This window comes from Ovis canadensis, chromosome 1 (genome assembly GCF_042477335.2).
Source record: "Ovis canadensis isolate MfBH-ARS-UI-01 breed Bighorn chromosome 1, ARS-UI_OviCan_v2, whole genome shotgun sequence".
NCBI lineage: Eukaryota > Metazoa > Chordata > Mammalia > Artiodactyla > Bovidae > Ovis > Ovis canadensis.
Window position 1 is genome coordinate 193,698,421 of NC_091245.1, and position 18,741 is coordinate 193,717,161.

At 46.5% G+C, this 18,741-nt stretch overlaps 1 protein-coding gene across 5 annotated transcripts; it reads left to right on the plus strand.

Moving 5' to 3' along the window:
* Window positions 1-1,856: 1,856 nt before the first annotated feature.
* MUC20 (mucin 20, cell surface associated) lies at window positions 1,857-17,265 on the plus strand. Of its 5 annotated transcripts, XR_011254817.1 has the most exons (7): window positions 1,942-2,123; window positions 8,096-9,499; window positions 11,841-11,932; window positions 12,426-12,593; window positions 14,121-14,715; window positions 16,232-16,393; window positions 16,923-17,265. XR_011254817.1 is itself a non-coding variant. In XM_069579343.1 (5 exons), exons 1-4 carry the CDS (start codon window positions 2,024-2,026, stop codon window positions 12,552-12,554), a joined length of 1,725 nt encoding a protein of 574 aa, XP_069435444.1. In that variant the 5' UTR covers window positions 1,942-2,023; the 3' UTR covers window positions 12,555-12,593; window positions 14,121-17,265. The 5 variants fall into 5 exon arrangements, 2 of the variants coding, with proteins under 2 accessions (XP_069435452.1, XP_069435444.1); XR_011254819.1 differs by lacking the exon at window positions 12,426-12,593 and having other exon boundaries at window positions 1,857-2,123; XR_011254820.1 differs by lacking the exons at window positions 1,942-2,123; window positions 12,426-12,593 and adding an exon at window positions 6,343-6,908.
* Window positions 17,266-18,741: the final 1,476 nt, after the last annotated feature.

Sequence of the window (18,741 nt, forward strand, 5' to 3'; positions counted from 1 at the left end):
TAGATCTGATCAAATAGAATTCAGGTCTTTGCTGTGGCCCCAGGGCCTCCTAAACTCCCCCAAGGGGAAATTCATTCTCCCATTTTATAAAGTGAAGGACTGAGGTTGAGTAGGATGGTGGAAGGTCTCAGCCTGGCAGGAAGACTCTACAGATTAACAGTGTGGTTGGAACCGGGGTCCAGGATCCCTGATCTCAAGTGCTAGGCTGAGTCCCAGACAGGCCCCCTCTCCTCTCGTTGAGTCTTCCTGCCCACCCCCCTCACCCCCACCCCATGCCCTAGAATGACTTCCTTCTCCTTCCAGGCCACAGAGCCCTTTATCCCAGCACGGGAGAGGTTCTGTTTTTACTTTACTTTTTAAAATCTTTTGGCCATGCTTCGTGGCATGTGGGATCTTATTCCCCAGTCATGGATCCAACCCAAACGCTCTGCATTGTGACTGAGGAGTCTTAACCACTGGACTGCCAGGGAAGTCCCCAGGGTGAAATTCTAGAAGCCAGCATCGTACATGAAGCAGAACCTCAGCCGTCATGGCCAAGATGACCTCAGAGGCCATGACAGAGGCCCAGAGAAGCCAAATCACACAGCCCCTAGGCCATAATTAAGGAAGGAGCTGGAAACAGAACCTAGACCTCCGGGATTCCACTTTAAAGTTCCTTCCAGCCATGAGATTTTTGTAGTTTCTTGATGCTTGTCCAACAAGCTTTCCTCTGCTCTAGAACTGCTTTCTCCACAAAACTTTGGCCCTGAGACCCCCAAGGTCTGGCCTCTGGCCATGGCCATAACAGCCTACGTCCTGGGCCCTTTGAGGGGATAAGATTCTTCACTGGGGCATTTGGAAATAGATTCTGCAGCCTCATTCCCCTTCTTGTGGCCAAATCCCTAAACTTCCCTCAGTCATTGCCCTCAGTGTCCCCCCTCCCAGGCCTGGGGACTCGGACCAGCACATTTACCCTTTCCCTTCTTCGAGGTGTGCTCTCCCTGCCCTGCACCTACAGGCTGGCCCAGGACATGATCCTGCCTCTGGCTGGGATGTAGGATCCCAGGACGTAAAGACAGAAGGATGTTAGGGATCAGAGTCCTTCCCCACACTAGAGAGTTGTCTCCTGCAAACCTCAGGGGGCTGTTCCTTCTATGATTTGAGGATCCAAGTGGACATCAGGGTTCGTTTATTGAGCACTTAAAATGTATATGTTTTCAATAAGCACCAAATATATAGGCACTATGTTAGAGCCTTTTTATTGCATGTGATCCTCAAAAAACAGCCCAGTAAGGTAAGAATTTGGAGAAGGCAATGGCAACCCACTCCAGTACTCTTGCCTGAAAAATCCCATGGTAAGGATTAGGCCCATTTTACAGATCAGGAGGTTGAGGTTCAGAGAGCTCTTTAGTTTGCCCTTGACCATAGAGGTAATAGGGCTTCCCTGAGGCTCAGCTGGTAAAGAATCTGCCTGCAATGTGGGAAACCTGGGTTCAATCCCTGGATTGAGAAGGCCCCCTGGAGAAGGGAAAGGCTACCCACTCCAGTATTCCTGCCTGGAGAATTCCATGGACTATATAGTCCATGGGGTCTCAGAGAGTCGGACACTATTGAGCGAGACTTTCACTTTCACTTTCATAGAAGTAATAAGTCCAGAATTAGAAATAAAACCCATGTCTCTCTAACTAAAAGTCAAGATCCCATGCACAAGGGAGGGAAGCTTGTGGGAAGGGGGAGCATGTATGAAACACTTTCTGCCATGGTTTCCCTGGTTGCAGGAACCAGGGGGTGAATGTCATTGTAGAAAGGATTCTGTATCTTCAGACTTTAGGGAGGAGGAATCAGTGGGCAAGGCGGGGCAGGAGTGTTGGCTCCCTGTCAGTCTGTATACACAACCTGCCAGCTCTCAGCCTGTGGACTTGTGATCACCTGGTTGCATCCTGGAAACTAGCCAGTCACACCTAAGCAGGTGGCCCGCCCGTCCTCCGCAGGTTGAGGAAGCAGGAAAAGGCGGCAGTGTGAGGAGTGGGCAGAGCTGCTGGCAATGGTGGCCGGAGTCCCAGCTACGATGAGATTTCTCTTGTGCCTGGCTCTGCTCCTTTCCTTCTGCTGCTGGGAGGCTGGGGCCCCCAGGAGCTCTGCAGGTAAGGAGGTGAGAGGGTGCCTGTGGGCTTCTCTCCTGACTCTGGGTGGGAGTTTCTATGCTACAGCTCTTTGTGGGTGAAAGTAGCTCTCTTGGGTTAGTTACAATCAATCAAAAAGCTATACAGCCTTGCCAGGTGGTGCTAGTGGTAAAGAACCCGCCTGCCAATGCAGGAGACATAAGAGATGTGGTTTGATCCCTCAGTCAGGAAGATGCCCTGAAGGAGGGGATCTTCCCACTCCTGTATTCTTGCCCGGAGAATCCCATGGACAGAGGAGCTTGGTGGGCTTCAGTCCCTAGGGTCGCAAAGAGTTGGACATGACCGAAGCGACCGGGCATGCATAAAACTATACTTGAAGTATGGTGTGCGTGTCTTCTCAGTCGTATCTGGCTTTTTGTGACCCCATGGGCTCCTCGGTCCATAGGATTATCCTGGCAAGAGTACCAGGGTGGGTTGCCATTTCCTTCTCCAGGGAATCTTCTCAACCCAGGGATTGAGCCCACATCTCCTTTGGCTCCTACCTTGGCAGATGGATTCTTACCACTGAGCCACCAGGGAAGCCCCACTTGAAGTATGACTGTCATTGATAAAGAGTACACAATGGCAAAGGGTCAGCTTAAGTGCTTGTGACGCTGCAGTCCACGCAAATGTGAGGTTGCTATGGGTTTGTCTTTATGCCTGTGGGGGTGTGAGCATGTGTGGAAGGAAGAATAGGGAGTCAGAGGGTGCAGGCTGGTGATAAATCTGATTAAAGCCAAAGAATGTGGCTTGACAAGATTCTTTCTCCTTCAAGTTAATGTTTTAGCACAGATTTCCTTTAAAAGTCCATTAAAATTTTAAAAATCTTATATTGGAGTATAGCTGATTGAGAATGATGTGATAGCTTCATGTGCACAGCAAAATGACTCAGCCATACATATGCATGAATCCATTAAATGGCAACCCACTCCAGTACTCTTGCCTGGAAAATCCCATGGACAGAGGAGCCTGGTAGGCTACAGTCCATGGGGTCGCAAAGAGTCGGACACGACTGAGGGACTTCACTTTCACTTTTCACTTTCACTATTCTCCCCAAACTCCCCTCCCATCCAAGCTGTCATATGACGTTGATCAGAGTTCCCTGTGTTATACAGTAGGTGCTTGTTGTAAAAACCTGTTTTTGTTTGAAAAGTCTGACTGTCACAGATGGCTTGTGGAGGGTGGATTCTGAGAGAGGCAGGGCTTTTATGAAAGAAAAGAATGAACATTGACCTGTAATAGAAACGGTGCCTAGCTTGTCACATGCATTATCTTTTGTAAAAATAGACTGTAATTTTTGGAGCAGTTTTAGGTTCACAACAAAACTGAGCAGAAAGTGCAAAGATTCCTAAAGAGGCCTTGTCTCCTTACCTTCTCACCACCCCCTCCATTATCAATATCTCTCACCAGGAATATACATGTGTTACAACCGAGGACTCTACAGTGACACATCATTATCACACACTGTCTTCTGAAGCTTTATTTTTTTAGAGCGGTTTTAGTTTCACAGCAAAATGGAGAGGAACGTACAGAGATTTTGCATATACCCCTGTCACTAGCTTTTTAATCCTCACTATAGCCCTGTGAGAGATACATTCTTACCCTCATCTATCCCCTGCCCCCCAAGTGAGGAGACTGAGGCTTCTTACCAGCATGAAGTAACTCTGCAGAGCCAGGATTTTATTCCACACATCATGCCTAACCACTGGACCACACTGCCTCCTGCACTCATTATCTCCCAGGCGTGTGCTGCACATTTAATGTAGTGTTCCCAATCAAGTGAATTAGGTGCCTCAAGCTCCATTCTACAGATGGGACAATGCAGGCGTGGAGCCAGCAGACTTGGCCGGGTCACAAGTTTGGTAAGCAGCAAGCAAACAGAGGAGAGGGGACTCGAATTCCGGGTCCAAAGTCCACATGCTTTCCTCTTCCCAAGTTTGATTTGAGGAATGGTTCAGGAGAGCTGCAGCACTCTAGAGCTATCAAGGGCCAGGATGGGCTTTGCTCTGTTTGAGAAGACCCTGGGCAGGTGTGAAAGTTGGGTTGGGGGTCGTAAGAGCCCTGAAGACGAACAAGCAATGGGTTTGGGAAGCCTGAGGAGGTTCCACAGCAGGATAACACCACGGGGCTCCCAAGAAAGGAAGAAAATGTGTCAGGGGAGGTCAGCATCAGACCCCATGGTTGGGTTTCGGGCTGTGTGGGGCCGCAGAGAAGCTCTGCCTCCAGCTGTGGGGACTGAGGAGCCTCAGAGAAACTGAAGTGAGGAGAAGCAAGTACATCCCTGCAAAAGTGTGACCTGTGTGTGTCGGTAGACCACTCTGAACGGCAATGAGAACGAGGGCCATGACCGCATGAGCAGCTCTTGGGTACAGCCTGGAACTCTCGCTGCGTGAAAGCAGGCCGCCCGCTCTCAGGTGACTCCTTGAGAGGACATGTGCGGGGAGGGGTGCTTAACGACCCCCGGAAGGCTTAGCCATGGAAGCGCTTCCGTATTCCCCCTCCTCTCTGGTGCCCACCCCCGTGACAAGGCAGGTAGGAGACGCTCACTGGTAGGAGACAGAGTCAGGATTTGCCCCAGTAAATCATCAGACTCCAGCTAGCAGGTAACACAGCTATGACCAGAACGTGGTCTCTTGCCTCTTAACCCAGTGTTCCTTCATCATCCAGTGGGAGACACAAGAGGACAAGCCAAGGGCCTGTTCTGATGTCCTGGGTAGAGATGACCAAATGGCACCGGCCCTCCTGAGGGTCCTTGGGTACTTCTGGGACAGTAGGTCTCAGAAAAGGCCATCTTAAACCATCAGAACCCCCCAAAAGTGTGCATATGCTTTCGTCTTTTTCCTTTCGAAAGCAGGGTTACTAGATAAAACACTTGGTAAATTTGAATTTCAGGTAATGACTTTTTCAGTATGTCTTAAATATTACATGTACAGGAGGCGGTGATCAAAACCATCCCCAAGAAAAAGAAATGCAAAAAGGTAAAATGGTTCTCCGACGAGGCCTTATAAATAGCTGAGAAAAGAATAGAAGCCAAAGGCAAAGGAAAAAAGGAAAGATATACCCATCTGAATGCAGAGTTCCAAAGAATAGCAAGGAGAGATAAGAAAGCCATCCTGAGTGAACAATGCAAAGAAATAGAGAAAAACAATAGAATGGGAAAGACTACAGATCTCTTTAAAAAAAATTAGAGATACCAAGGGAACATTTCATGCAAAGATGGGCACAATAAAGGACAGAAATGGTATGGACCTAACAGAAGCAGAAGATATTAAGAAGAGTTGGCGAGAATACACAGAAGAACTGTACAAAAAAGATCTTAATGACCCAGATAACCACAATGGTATGATGACTGACCTAGAGCCAGACATCCTGGACTGCAAAATCAAGTGGGCTTTAGGAAGCATCACTACAAACAAAGCTAGTGGAGATGATGGAATTTCAGCTGAGCTATTTCAAATCTTTAAAGATGATGCTGTGAAAGTGCTGCACTTACTATGCCAGCAAATTTGGAAAACTCGGCAGTGGCTACACAACTGGAAAAGGTCAGTTTTCATTCCAATCCCAAAGAAGGGCGATATCAAAGAATGTTCAAACTACCACACAATCACACTCATTTCACATGCTAGCAAAGTAATGCTCAAAATTCTCCAAGCTAGGCTTCAACAGTAAGTGAACCATGAACTCCGAGATGTTCAAGCTGGAGTTAGAAAAGGCAGAGGAACCAGAGGAACCAAATTGTCAGCATCCATTGGAGCATAGAAAAAGCAACAGAATTCCAGAAAAACATCTACTTCTGCTCCATTGATTACGCTAAAGCCTTTGACTGTGTGGATCACGACAAACTGTGGAAAATTCTTAAAGAGATAGGAATACCAAACCACCTTACCTGCCTCCTGAGAAACCTGTATGCAAGTCAGGAAGCGACAGAACCAGACATGGAACAACAGACAGGTTCAAAATTGGGAAAGGAGTACATCAAGGCCATATATTGTCATCCTGCTTATTTAACTTTTATGCAGAGTACATCATGCGAAATGCCAGGCTGAATGAAGTACAAGCTGGAGTCAAGATTCCCAGGACGACTATCAATAACCTCAGGTATGCAGATTATACCACCCTTATGGCAGAAAGCAAAGAGGTATTAAAGAATCTCTTGATAAAGGTGAAAGAGGAGAATGAAAAATCTGGTTTAAAACTCAACATTCAAAAAATGAAGATCATGGCATCCAGTCCCATCTCTTTATGGCAAATAGATAGGAAAACAATGGAAACAGTGACAGACTTTATTTTTAGGGGCTCCAGAATCACTGCAGATGGTGACTGCAGCCATGAAATTATAAGGTGCTTGCTCCTTGAAAGAAAATCTGTGACTAACCTAGACAACATATTAAAGAGCAGAGACATTACTTTGCCTACCAAGGTCTGTATAGTCAAGGCTTTGGTTTTTCCAGTAGTCACGTATGGATGTGAGAGACCATAAAGAAGGCAGAGTGCCAAAGAACTGATGCTTTTTAACTGTGGTGTTGGAGAAGACCCTTGAGAGTCCTTTGGACTGCAAGAAGATCAAACCAGTCAATCATAAAGGAAATCAACCCTGAATATTCATTGGAAGGACTGATGCTGAAGCTGAAGCTCCGATACTTTGGCCACCTGATGCGAAGAGCCAACTCATTAGAAAGGACCCTGATGCTGGGAAAGATTGAAGGCAGGTGGAGAAGGGGACACCAGAAGACAAGATGGTTGGATGTCATCACTGACTCAATGGATGTAAGTTTGAATGAGCTCTGGGAGATGGTTAAAGACAGGGAAGCCTGGCGTGCTGCAGTCCATGGGGTCAAAAAGAGTCAGACACAACTGAGGGTCTGAACAACAACAAATATTACATGAGAAATACACATACCAAAAAAAATTTATCATTAGCATTATTCTTTATTTATCTGACAAATTTAACTGGGCAGCCTGTATTTTTATTTGCTAAATTTGGCAACCCTCCTCAAGAGATCAGAGAAGGAAATGGCAACCCACTCCAATATTCTTGCCTAGAGAATCCTGTGGACAGAGGAGCCTGGTGGGCTGCTGTCCGTAGGGTCGCATAGAGTCGGACATGACTGAAGCGACTTAGCATGCATGCATGCATTGGAGAAGGAAATGGCAACCCACTCCAGTATTCTTGCCTGGAGAATCCCAGGGACGGAGAAGCCTGGTGGGCTGCCATCTATGGGGTCGCACAGAGTTGGACACGACTGAAGTGACTTAGCAGCAGCAGCAGCCTCAAGAGATACCTCAGCCCTCCCCCTTGACAGACGGGAGAGGCATCTATCAGCTCATAAATAATCCTGCTGCAGCCTCCCCTGGGGAACAAATGGCTGCTGGCCCTCCACTCACATGACCTCAGAGGGTCATTCAAGCGAGCAGAGACGTTCTGCCCTATGGAGTTGTTGTTCAGTCACTAAATCGTGTCTGACTCTTTGTGACCCCATGGACTACAACATGCCAGGTGTCTCTGTCCTCCACTACTCCTGAAGTTTGCTCAAAAAAATCGATAGGGAGGTGACAAGGATTCTTTTAGAAAGTTCTGAGAGTTGTGGTTCCTGCTCCACAGTTCTTGGCTCACTTGGATCTTCTGTTTTTCTTTGCTCCCCCTTGAATTGGGATCCTGGCCCACACATTCACTTTGATGGCTTCAGACCAATAAGCGTCTCGATTTGGGGACTGGCTTGCCTAAAGTGGGCCATCAGAGGACCTCAGCCAGGGCAATCTCAGTTCCATGGCTGCTACATGGGGCTGTCTTCCCAATATTGCCTCCTCTTCCTTGAAAATATAGTTGAAAAATAAGGTCACATGATCCCTCCTCCCTGCTTCCTCCCAGCAGTGCCCAGGGATAAATCTAAGAGCCTGTGTCAAGTCAGTGCCCTGGGATTCACAGCTCACAGAGTTGCTCTTACCCAACACAGGCCCCAGTGGATCAGGCCACACAGAACTGCCTGCTGTGACTCCGGAGCTCTGGACAAGCTCAGAGGAAGTCTTTCAGGCTACTGACCTCACTGAGCCCTCTGTGCCAAACCACGTCTCTTGGGAAGCTCAGACCCTGAGCATCCAGACCTCTGATAGGACCTTCATCAGAGGCGGCTCCGTTTCAGAAGCAGAGACTAGGGTCGACAAGACCATGGCTCTCATGACAAGAAAGCCTTCCGAGTTCACGGCTGTGATCTCTCCTCCCACGGCAGCATCGTCCACAGGTGGCAGCCCCACGGGACGTGTAAGGACCACAGTTGACACTGTCGCAGGCAGTGAGCTCTGGAAAGCTGTCTTTGAGAACCTTTGCACTTTTGACAGCTCTGAAGAAGCAAAGAGAATCTTGAAATTCATTCACATTTCTGCAGAAGCCGAGGCCCTATCCTCAGAGAGCAGTGCCTCCTCTGACAGCTCAGTTCCAGCCGTCACCACCTCACAAGTCCTGTCATCAGACATCACTGCTCTGACCAAAGCCTTGGTAACCTACATCACCAACATCAAGGTGATCAACTGCAGAGTTATGGAAACAGAACCAACTGCTGCCATCCCTGGGACCTCACACATAGATCACAGCTCTGTAGGAGAACATGCCCTGTCCCCTCCTGAGAGGTCAGCCTCGCCTGACTCCACTGAAGCAAAATCACACCTTACTAGGAACACAACCTCTGTTGAGACTTGGACAATCGCCCACGCCACGGAATCAGTCACACCTGCAGGTACAGCCATCCCCAGTAGCACCCCAGAAAAGGAAACGACAGCAGCCAAGGCCACCAGCCCAAGTGGAACCTTGGTGACAGTCAGCAAGGGTCTCTTGGAAGAAAGCTCAGGCCTCTCTGTTGAGACAACAAGCGACACCAGTATCTCAGGGATAATTACAGTCTTCACAGAGGATGTGACAACAGTAAGCAACGTGACTTCCCCTGCTGAGTTCTCAGCTACGGTCTACAGCTTCTCCGAAGAAACCTCCACCACGAGGTCCACCTCCTCAGAGACTTCCACCACACCCAGCACGTTCAGTGGGCCCGTTCCCACTATCAGCAGGAGCTCTCTTCCTTCTTCCCATCTGCCTACGGTTGACAGCATCCCAGAAACAAGTGTTACCTCAGCCAAGACCACAGCCTCCGCCAACAGCAGCCCCACAGCCTCAGCCGACAGCACTCCAGAAACAAGTGTCTCCTCAACCAAGATCACAGCCTCGACCAACAGTAGCTCAGAAACAAGCATCACCTCAGCCAAGACCACAGACTCAGCGAAGACCTTGAAAACAGCCAGTGCAGGTGGAGGGAAGCCCTCAACAACCTTGGCCACCCCTGCTCGGACAAGGTGGACAGGCATTACCCCAGGTGAGTGGCTTCCCGGTATGTAATCTTTGGGAATTTGGAGTTTGGTGTCTGTGTGTTTAAGGAGATGAGAGAAAGGAAAAATGAATCTGGAGGCTTCTTCTGAGCCCTGTCTCAGATGCCACTTCTTCATGATGTTCTAGTAACAAAACCAGTAAGAAGCAGAATTAAGGTAGGGTATGGAGAAAGTTCAGCGCTAGAAGTGTGGAGAAAGGTTTGGGATGCTGTGTTTGCCCTGAGTGATGTAGGACAGGTCCCAGCCTGTCCCTTCCCCTCCGAGCCTCAGTTTCACTGCCCGTAGCTGGAGGGGGTTGCAGTGTCCTTTCCAGTTCTGCCATTCTATGACGTTAACTGTTGAGTAACTACTGTGCACCAGGAAGGGGCCAAATTTTATTTAAAAGACATAGCCTTCATGCTCTGAAAGCCTCTGGTTCAGCCAGAGCCACACTAAGTGGAAATAAGGCCCAAGGGGCTGCCGTCTGAGCAGCTGGGACCCCATGAGAGTTTAGCTCCAGGATGCACTTTACGGGATTGGTAACATAAATGGTGGGGGTTTCCCAGGTGTCAAACAGGAGAAGCAGGTTCAATCCCTGGGTCAGGAAGATCCCCTGGAGAAGGAAATGCAACCCACTCCAGTATTCTTGCCTGGGAAATCCCGCAGACAGAGGAGGCTGTCGGGCTACAGTCCATGGGGTTGCAAAGAGTCAGCCCTGACAGCAATTAAACAGCACTTGCAAGTGTAAATGGTGGCTTAAAAATCAATCAGTAAATTGGACAAAGATTTGGGAGTTGAAAGCCACACCTTGAGACAACTTCTTTAGGGAAGAAGTCCCTTGTCAGCAGTCAGCCCAGCTTCTGGTCAGCCTGGAGACTTCCCCTCCACTTCCCATCATCTTTCCACATGCCTCATCCCAGCAGTATCTTCTGCTTGCCAGGCCTTTTTGGAAAGGTGAAATAAAAATATTAATCACAACCACCTTACTGAATATCTTTTGAATTTCAGGCAGAGGTGATATAAAAACATTTCACAGCCAGTAAGCATGGTAGCAACTGAAGGTTCACTCTGACGGCAGGCTTTGCATGTTATCTCCTCTAACTAAACCTTCAAAACCATTTTACGGAGTGGGTGTTCTTATTCTACCTGACAAGTGAGGAAATACATTTAAAGATGATTAAAAAAGTAGCAGTGGAATTCCAAATGAAAATCTGTTTGATTCCAAAACTGAGAGTCTCCTGGTGTGCTTTTATTTTTAAAGCTTAATGTATTAATATTTTTCTTTTAAAAAGATTTCATTTATTATGTGTTGATTAGATGATACATTGACATGATTTAAATTTCAATTAGTACATAGATTACATCTTAAAATGTCTTTCTTCTATTGCTGTCCCCTCATTACCCAATTTGCCTTTCACACATATCTGATGGTATCACTTTGTTGTGAATCCTCTTCTGGACATGCAATATGCACATGGAAGCATAAAAGGAAGGGGGAAGATATCTTTTTATTATAGCAATATAATATAGATATTGATACTATATCATATAGCTATAGACAATATTTATCTTCTTTTTTATGCAAATAGAACATATGATAAACACAGATCTCTTGATACAAAGCTATCTTTTGGTATGGCTTCTCAGTATTTTGTTTTACCAAAATTTATTTAACCAATGTTTTCTAGTCATTTCCAGTATTTTTGTTATCATGAACAGTGCTGCAGTAAATAATACATTTTTCAGTTGTGTTATTTTCTGTAGGATAAACTTCTAGAAGTGCAATTGCTCGATTAATTCCAGTAGTATTCTGTTAGGAAGACTTGACTAAAAGGTGGCAGGTAAAGCTTAAGGCTCAAGGAAAGAATGAAGTTGTCTACAAGGCCTCTAAGACAGGAAGGCTGGATTGAAAGACAGCTGCCACCTTAGAACTGGAAGAACTGGCTGAGCACATCCCCTCAGAGACCAGCTTCTCTGTGGCCTTTCTCTGGCTGGCCCCGTTCCCAACAGCTTCATCCAGGGCCCCCAGGCCTTCAGAATATTCTAGATCCACTTTCATTTCTCCTTCCTCATACTACTCTGTTGACTTCTCCACATGTGGAAGGGGCCTTTACTCCTCATTTTCTTCCCTCTTGTTGGGAAGACATTATGATGGGTCCAATTAATGGAGAGAAGGCATCCTCTCTCTGCAGTGAAGAGAGGGAACACTCCATGTGAACATAGACACACTTATACATGAGCGTAGGTGCACATCTACAGAGCAGGGGCAGAAGCTGGGGACCACATGCACATCCTGATTCGGGAAATGACTTACCATGCTTTCGTCTTCTCATGGTTCTCAATTTGCAGGCCCAGACGGAGGCTTCCTCCTCCTGAGGCTGAGTGTGGCCTCCCCTGCAGACCTCACTGACCCCAGCGTGGCAGAGAGGCTGATGCATCAGGTGAGCAGGCACTCTGTGCCAGGGAATGGAGGAGAGCGAGAGGTTCTCGGAGATGCTGGGAAAGATCTGCAGGATACAGAAGAGCTGCTGCTATATTAGGGAGGGTCTAGTTTCTTGTGGAGTATTAGGAATGAAATCTAAGAATCTCTCCCTGGCTTTGTTTCTGTCTGTTTTTTTCCGAGTACTAAATTCCCCTCTCTGCTATATATAAAAAAAATTCTTTTCCTCATCTCAATTTCCTTAGGCCCTGGGAAGATCAGGTTTTCTGGCCCCTGGGAGAAGGTTAATATTATTATTGGACAGACAGTAAGGACTTTAGCTGCACGTGGCAGCAACCCAATGCATCGGAGCTTATTTAAAAGGCAGGGAATTGGCTGAAAAAACTAGAAGTGGCTGTCCAGCTTCAGTTCTGGCTGGATCCAGAAGCTCAAACAGGATCATCAGGATTTCCCCTTTCTTTTCCCCTCTTAGCTCTGCTCCCTTCATTCCTCAGAGTCTTTCATGTGTGAGGAAAGGCAGCTGTGACAGTGCCAGATTCACAAGGCCCTTGTCTTTCCCAAGTGCCTCTGAAGGAAGGACTGAGCTCATGGACGTGGAAGGGCTACCACAACTGGCAGCCTGACCTGAGCCACATGGAATGTAATGAGAGACTACAAAGGAGGTAGGGATGCTAGACAGAAGGGGGGAAAAAGATCATAGATGTGTGCTCTAGATGGACGTCAAGATTGTATTTGTAGAAGCTGGGAAAATTCACCTAAAACCCAGATCCCTGGACAAAGCTTCTAGCGCTGGAATTCTGGGATTACAGTTTGGGGGGATGGTGTGAGTCACTGGAAGGTTAGAATGAGTCAGCTCAGCCTAACTCTTATGTCCACATCTTGCTGCCAAGGAATGATGGGAAGAGGGAATATTTGGGCCCAGTAGGTCTGTTAGTGGAAGAGGGGCCTTAGGACTCCCATAAGAAAGTCTCTGAACATGGCTTCCCTGGTGGTCTGTGGTGAAAAATCTGCCTGCCAATGCAGGAGATGCAGGTTCGAACCCTGGGTGGGGAAGACCCCCTGGAGAAGGAAACAGCAACCCACTCCAGTGTAGCCTGGCAGGCTAGAGTCCATCGGGTCCATGGGATCTCAGAAGAGTCAAACATGACTTAGCAACTAAACAATGAACACAGCATGGGTTTTGAAGAGGGACAGCCAAATAAATGACAGATTCCCAGGGCACATGATAATCCAAGTAGCAAGTGTGAATCCAGCTAAAGCTATGTCCGATTTGAACCCCTCAAACAGGAAACTATTTTAGAGGTCAGAAAGAAGGTGTGGAGATAGGAGCAGATCAGTTGAGGTGTAGGAACCAGGCCATGCAGGTGGTGGGTATCAGTTCCTGTTGTGAGCTGGTTACTGGTGAAAGTTCAGAGGTCAAACAAGAAGCTTTGCAGCTAGGTAGATCTGAGTATGAGCTCCAGTTCCTAACTGTGTGAACTTCTGTAAGTGACTCCATATTACTTTCCTCCCTTGTAAAATGAGGCTAGTACTACCTGCTTTATGGGGCTTCCCTGATGACTCAGAGGTAAAGAATCCTCCTGCAATGTAGCAGACACAAGAGACGCAGGTTCAATCCCTGGAATGGGAAGATCCCCTGGAGGAGGAAATGGCAGCCCACTCCAGTATTCTTGTCTGAAATATTGTATGGAAACAGGAGCCTGGTGGGCTACAGTCCAAAGGTTTGCACGGAGCTGGACATTACTGAGCACACACACACGTGTGCGCACACACACCCCCCACACACAGAATTTGCTTTACAAGATTTTTTGTTGTTCATTCTCTAAATCATGTCCAACTCTCTTGCGACCCCCTAGACTATAGCCCACCAGGCTTCTCTGTCCATGGGATTTTCCCAGACAAGAATACTGGAGTGGGTTGCCATTTCCTTCTCTAAGTTTTCTTCCTGAGCTGGGGATGGAACCGCGTCTCCTGCATTGACAGGCAGGAGCTCCCAGAGAAGTCCCTGCTTTATAAGGTTACTGTGGGATTTAAATGGTAGGAATGACAGAGCCTGTGTCCAGCCTGCAAGAGGCTCAGGAAGCGCTACTGGCCTCTTCATACATCCTCTGTCCCTTCCTGTCCTTGGCCTGTGGTGAGCTCACGGGCCACAAGGGCTGGAAGTATCACCATTTCCTTTTGCCTACCAGCTCAGCGATAAACTGGACACGCTTACGTTTCCTGTCCAAGTCTCCCTGCTGCGTGTCAGGAGTGGCTGAAGAACACCAGCTGCAACCAGGCAAAGCTGCGTGCAGAAGGGAGCAGTGCTGCCTATGACCTGGGCCCCACCACATCCGGAGCCGTGTAACTGTGCAGAGATATACCTGGAAGGTTCCCATGCAGATCAGCAGATCACGGCCAGTATTGGGACCCTGGCTTACATATGCCTGGGGGTAATGTGTAGGGAGGGGGTGGGGTCTGCCCCTTGTTGCAGAGACGACCTTGGGCTTCCGCTGGCATGTGTGTTGTACTTCGGTAAAGAGTGTGTGTGCTTGCATCCTGCGTTAAAAGTACACTCAGTGTGGCTCGGGGCTAACTTTATATGGTACAGGAATTTTGTGCACCTTCACCGCTGCCTTCCTCCTTCATGCTCGTCTGGCTCTTGGCTTGAAATTTGATTACTGCACTGGCCCTGGAGCCTGCTGAACTGTGAGCTCCTTCGGAGCAGGAACCATATCTATTCATCTCAGGATTCCTTGAACTCAGAAGAACACCTGGGCTGGAGTAGATCACAGAGAATGCTTGGTAAATTGACTTGAATTTCAAGTTCTCGACACAAGCAGTGCTCAATCATTCCTTTCCCATAACTCACAAGTCACATTGTCTTTTAAAAATTAAATGTGGACTTTTTTTCTATTATAGAAGTAAAACTTGCTTTTAACGCTTAGAGAAATTCAAAAGGACTGAGGAAGGAGAAAAAAGAATTGAGAAGAGGAGGGGAGGAGAAAGAAAGAAACATCTAAAATCCCATCTCTAGTTGTCTGGAGTTGTCTAGATTAACAAAACCATTGTCAACGTATATGTTCAGCCTCTCCTCGTGTGTGGTTCTGAGTGGATCTCCACCAAGGGGCACCTTACATTCAATATTTCCAAGATCGAAGTACTCAGCTTACCCCTAAACCTGCTCTGCCTACATCTTCCTCATCTCAGTTAATGTCAATTGCAAGGAACTCTTTCTTATTTCTCTGGTTTTTTTTTTTTTTCCTTTCACATTATAAATCCAGTTCATGAAGAAATTCTCTTGGCTCTAGTGTCATCAAAATATGCTCAGGATGTGATCCCATCTTCACTGCTCTCACCCTGGTCCAAGTTGCCATCATCTCTCACCTGGGTGACTAGTATCTTCCTAACAGGTCTCCCTGTCTCTACCTTTACCTTTCACCCCTTGTCTAGTCCTGGAACATCAGCCAGAGCTGTCCTTCTATAATGTATGGCAGACTCTGCCACTCCTTTGCTTTAAACCCTCACATTACTCACAGAAGAAGCCACACTCTTACAATGGCCTGCAAAACTGTACATGAGCCGCACACCTCCTCCAGCCTCTTGAACTTGCTCACTGCACATGAGCCCCACTGACTGACTTGCTGTTCCTCAAACGTGTCAGGTCCTGAATGCACGCTCAGTCTGCTTAGAACGCTTCTCCTCCAGACATCCACGTGGTTAACTCCTCCACCTCTTCCACCTTCTCAGTGGGCCTAACTGACCACTCTCCTCTGCTTTTCCTCTGTAACACTGATCACAAGCTGACATAACACATACTTTATTTGTCTTGTTTATTACATCTTCTTCAACTAGAATGAAGAGTTTATACATTACAGTATCCCTGTGTCAGGAGAGTGCCTGGCACATAAAAGGCTCTCAGTAAATATTTGTTAAGTAAAAGAAGGAAATATAACAACTAGGATATGACTCTGAATAAGGGGAGTATGTGTATTTAATTGACCTGCTTCCTTTTGCAGAGTGGAGTTTTACAAAGTAGATTGGACAAAAATAATGTAAACTTTCATTTCAGTGTATTTGTTCAACACCAACAACAGAAGAAAGACCATGTTGTGTGCCTTGGGGAATTCAAAGATGTCTCTTCCCACATGGATTAAAGTTAGCAGGGAGAGGAAAACTCCTATTCATGCTTAGAAGCCCAGTCCATCCAGTACCTTCTCATGATGGCTTTTCTCAAATTCCCTAAAGAGGAGTTAGTTTCTTAGTCTCTTCATTTCTTCTTAACACTTAACATGCTATGTCTTGATTTATTTATTTACAGTTTTTTAAAATCAGGACAAAGCACCATATAGTACCCATCTCTGTAGCCACAGAACCTAGCACAGAGCCATGGAGAGCACTTAGATATTTGCTGCTGAATGACTTAGGTGATGGGCCATGTGAGCAGATGACCTTGAAATATAGGAGCACTGGGCTTTAAAAGGTAAGAAAATGGTATTCAGTGTTGAAGTAATAGAATGTATATTTAATGTATATTTCTTAAATTTGATAAATTTAATGATATATTTGAAAAAATGATATAATTAAGCTGCACTATAGTTAGGCATGAATGGAGAGCATCTTATATAACACTGCTGTTGTATAAATCCAATTTTAAAATCGTTTTTCTTTCTTTCTTTGATACCTTTCTTTGAAACAGATGATACCTATTAAAGTGCATAATTTAATCTTAATTACATACATATAAGGACATACATGTACATACAGTGGTGACTTCTAATATCGGAAGCCAAAAAAATCTGTAAAATATGGGCGACACCAACTATTGATAGAAGTATTTAGGAATTAAGGTGTAAGAGTTTAATTATGCTTCTCTGTGTGTGTGTGAAAGAGAAAGAGGGAGGGAGAGGGAATTACTGGAATTACTTTGGAATGACCAAAGTTAGCAGAAGTAATGATACCAAACCAGCAAGAACCATCAGTGCCTTTAGAAAATTCTCCAATTATTTAAGATTCAAAGGTGTGTATATGTGAGATGAAGAGGCCACATATTTCATAAAGACAAAGGTGGGTGAGGACTAAACAAGACAGCCTGTCTAAAGTCACCTGTGACTCAGTGAATACTCAGAAGGCAAAAACGCAAGGCCACGATGAGGACAACAGCAGACGGAACTTTTCTGATGATAGACTTTAACTGAAGCCTCTGCCTCGGCCTGTCCTTCCCTCCTTCATCCCTTGTGAGGGGGACCAGCCACCAGTCAGCCGAAAGCAGTGAATGGTAACTAATCCCATGGATGCACCCCAAATTCCAACGAGTGGGCATGTTTTTGGTATCAATAAATAAGTACATTGGTATATCCTCTCAGTGATCATTTATGCGTCACCCTGGTCATTAAAAGCTGCTTTCCTCAGGCCCAGAGGGAGTTTTTGGAAGGTTCCTGAGAGCAGGGAAGGCTGGGCAGGGGTACCTGTGTCCAAACCTCTCCCCAAACAGCTTCCTTTCACTCTCAGTGCCCACTGAGAGTGTCTCAGCTGCCTGCCACCAACCAGAGGTGAGGATGAGTGGTCTGCTCCTTCTTCTCTGCCTGCAACCCTGAAGAAGAGCCCATCAGTTCTTTATTTAGAATCACAGAGCCAGGAAGTTGATGGAAACGTGCAGCTGTGTCCTTGATCTAAGCCTGTTCTTCCCAGGCGCCATCCTCCTTTGCCATGACACCCTCTCTCTACATGCACAGCATCCCAGCTGTTTTGACCAGGTTGCCAGATAAAATATAGGACAACCGGTTAAAGTAGAATTTCAGATAAACAATGAACGTTTTTAAAAATATATGGATGTCCCAAATAGTTCACAGGCATTTTATGCTGAAATTTCATTTGTAAATAATTCTAATTTAACTGGGCTTCCTGTAATTTTATTGCTATATCTGGCAACCCTACTTTTAATGCCTCCTCCCCTATCAGTGTCCCCACTTCTTCCCTTTTCCAGGTCTGTGAGTTTCCTTCTGCTGTGGCAAACCCCCAAGCTTCTCTTAGGCTTTGGACAAAGCTGCTGCTTCTGATAGGATCATCCATCACACACATTCTGTCTTTCTGCTCCTTCTTCATCTCTCAGTGGGAGAAGAAGTTTGGTGTCTGAACATGGATGAGAGGAGGAAAGACTTTAGGACTAGGTGCCTTGCTCCCTATTTCCACTTTGCTTTTGTTTTATAAAGTTTCCTCTTAGCAGGTTTGATGACATAAAGTAGCTATAACAATCATGTCTTGATGTATTTAAAATGAATATCCAGCAAGGATATCACATGGAACTCTGCTCAATGTTATGTGGCCGTCCTGATGGGAGGGGAGTTTGGGGGAGAATGGATACATGTATATGTATAGCTGAGTTCACTATTCACCTGAAACTATCACAACATTGCTTGTTAGTCAGCTATACCTCATTACGAAATAAGAAGTTTAAAAAGGTAAAAAAAAAAAAAAAAGAAAGAAACCACTAACCCAAAGGGCTTTTCAGGTGCCCCTAGTGGAAGATCCCCTGGAGAAGGAAATGGCAACCCACTCCAGTACTCTTGCCTGGACAATCCCATGGAGGGAGGAGCCTGGTAGGCTATAGTCCATGAGGTCACAAAGAGTCGGACACGACTGAGAGACTTCACTTTCACTTTCTAGTGGTAAAGAACCCACCTTCCAATGCAGGAGACATAAGATCGGATTCAATTCCTGGGTTGGGAAGATCCCCTGGAGGAGGGCATGGCAACTCTCCAGCATTCTTGCCTAGAGAATCCCAGGAACAGAGGAGCCTGGCAGGGCTACGGTCCATGGGGTTGCAAAGAG

Bases quoted from the DNA above. Each gene is read 5' to 3' on its own strand.
- MUC20 (XM_069579343.1), top strand. From the start codon at position 2,024: ATGGTGGCCGGAGTCCCAGCTACGATGAGATTTCTCTTGTGCCTGGCT. The intron at 9,500-11,840 runs GTGAGTGGCTTC...CTCAATTTGCAG, and splicing joins GTGGACAGGCATTACCCCAG to GCCCAGACGGAGGCTTCCTC. The intron at 11,933-12,425 runs GTGAGCAGGCAC...TTCATTCCTCAG, and splicing joins CAGAGAGGCTGATGCATCAG to AGTCTTTCATGTGTGAGGAA.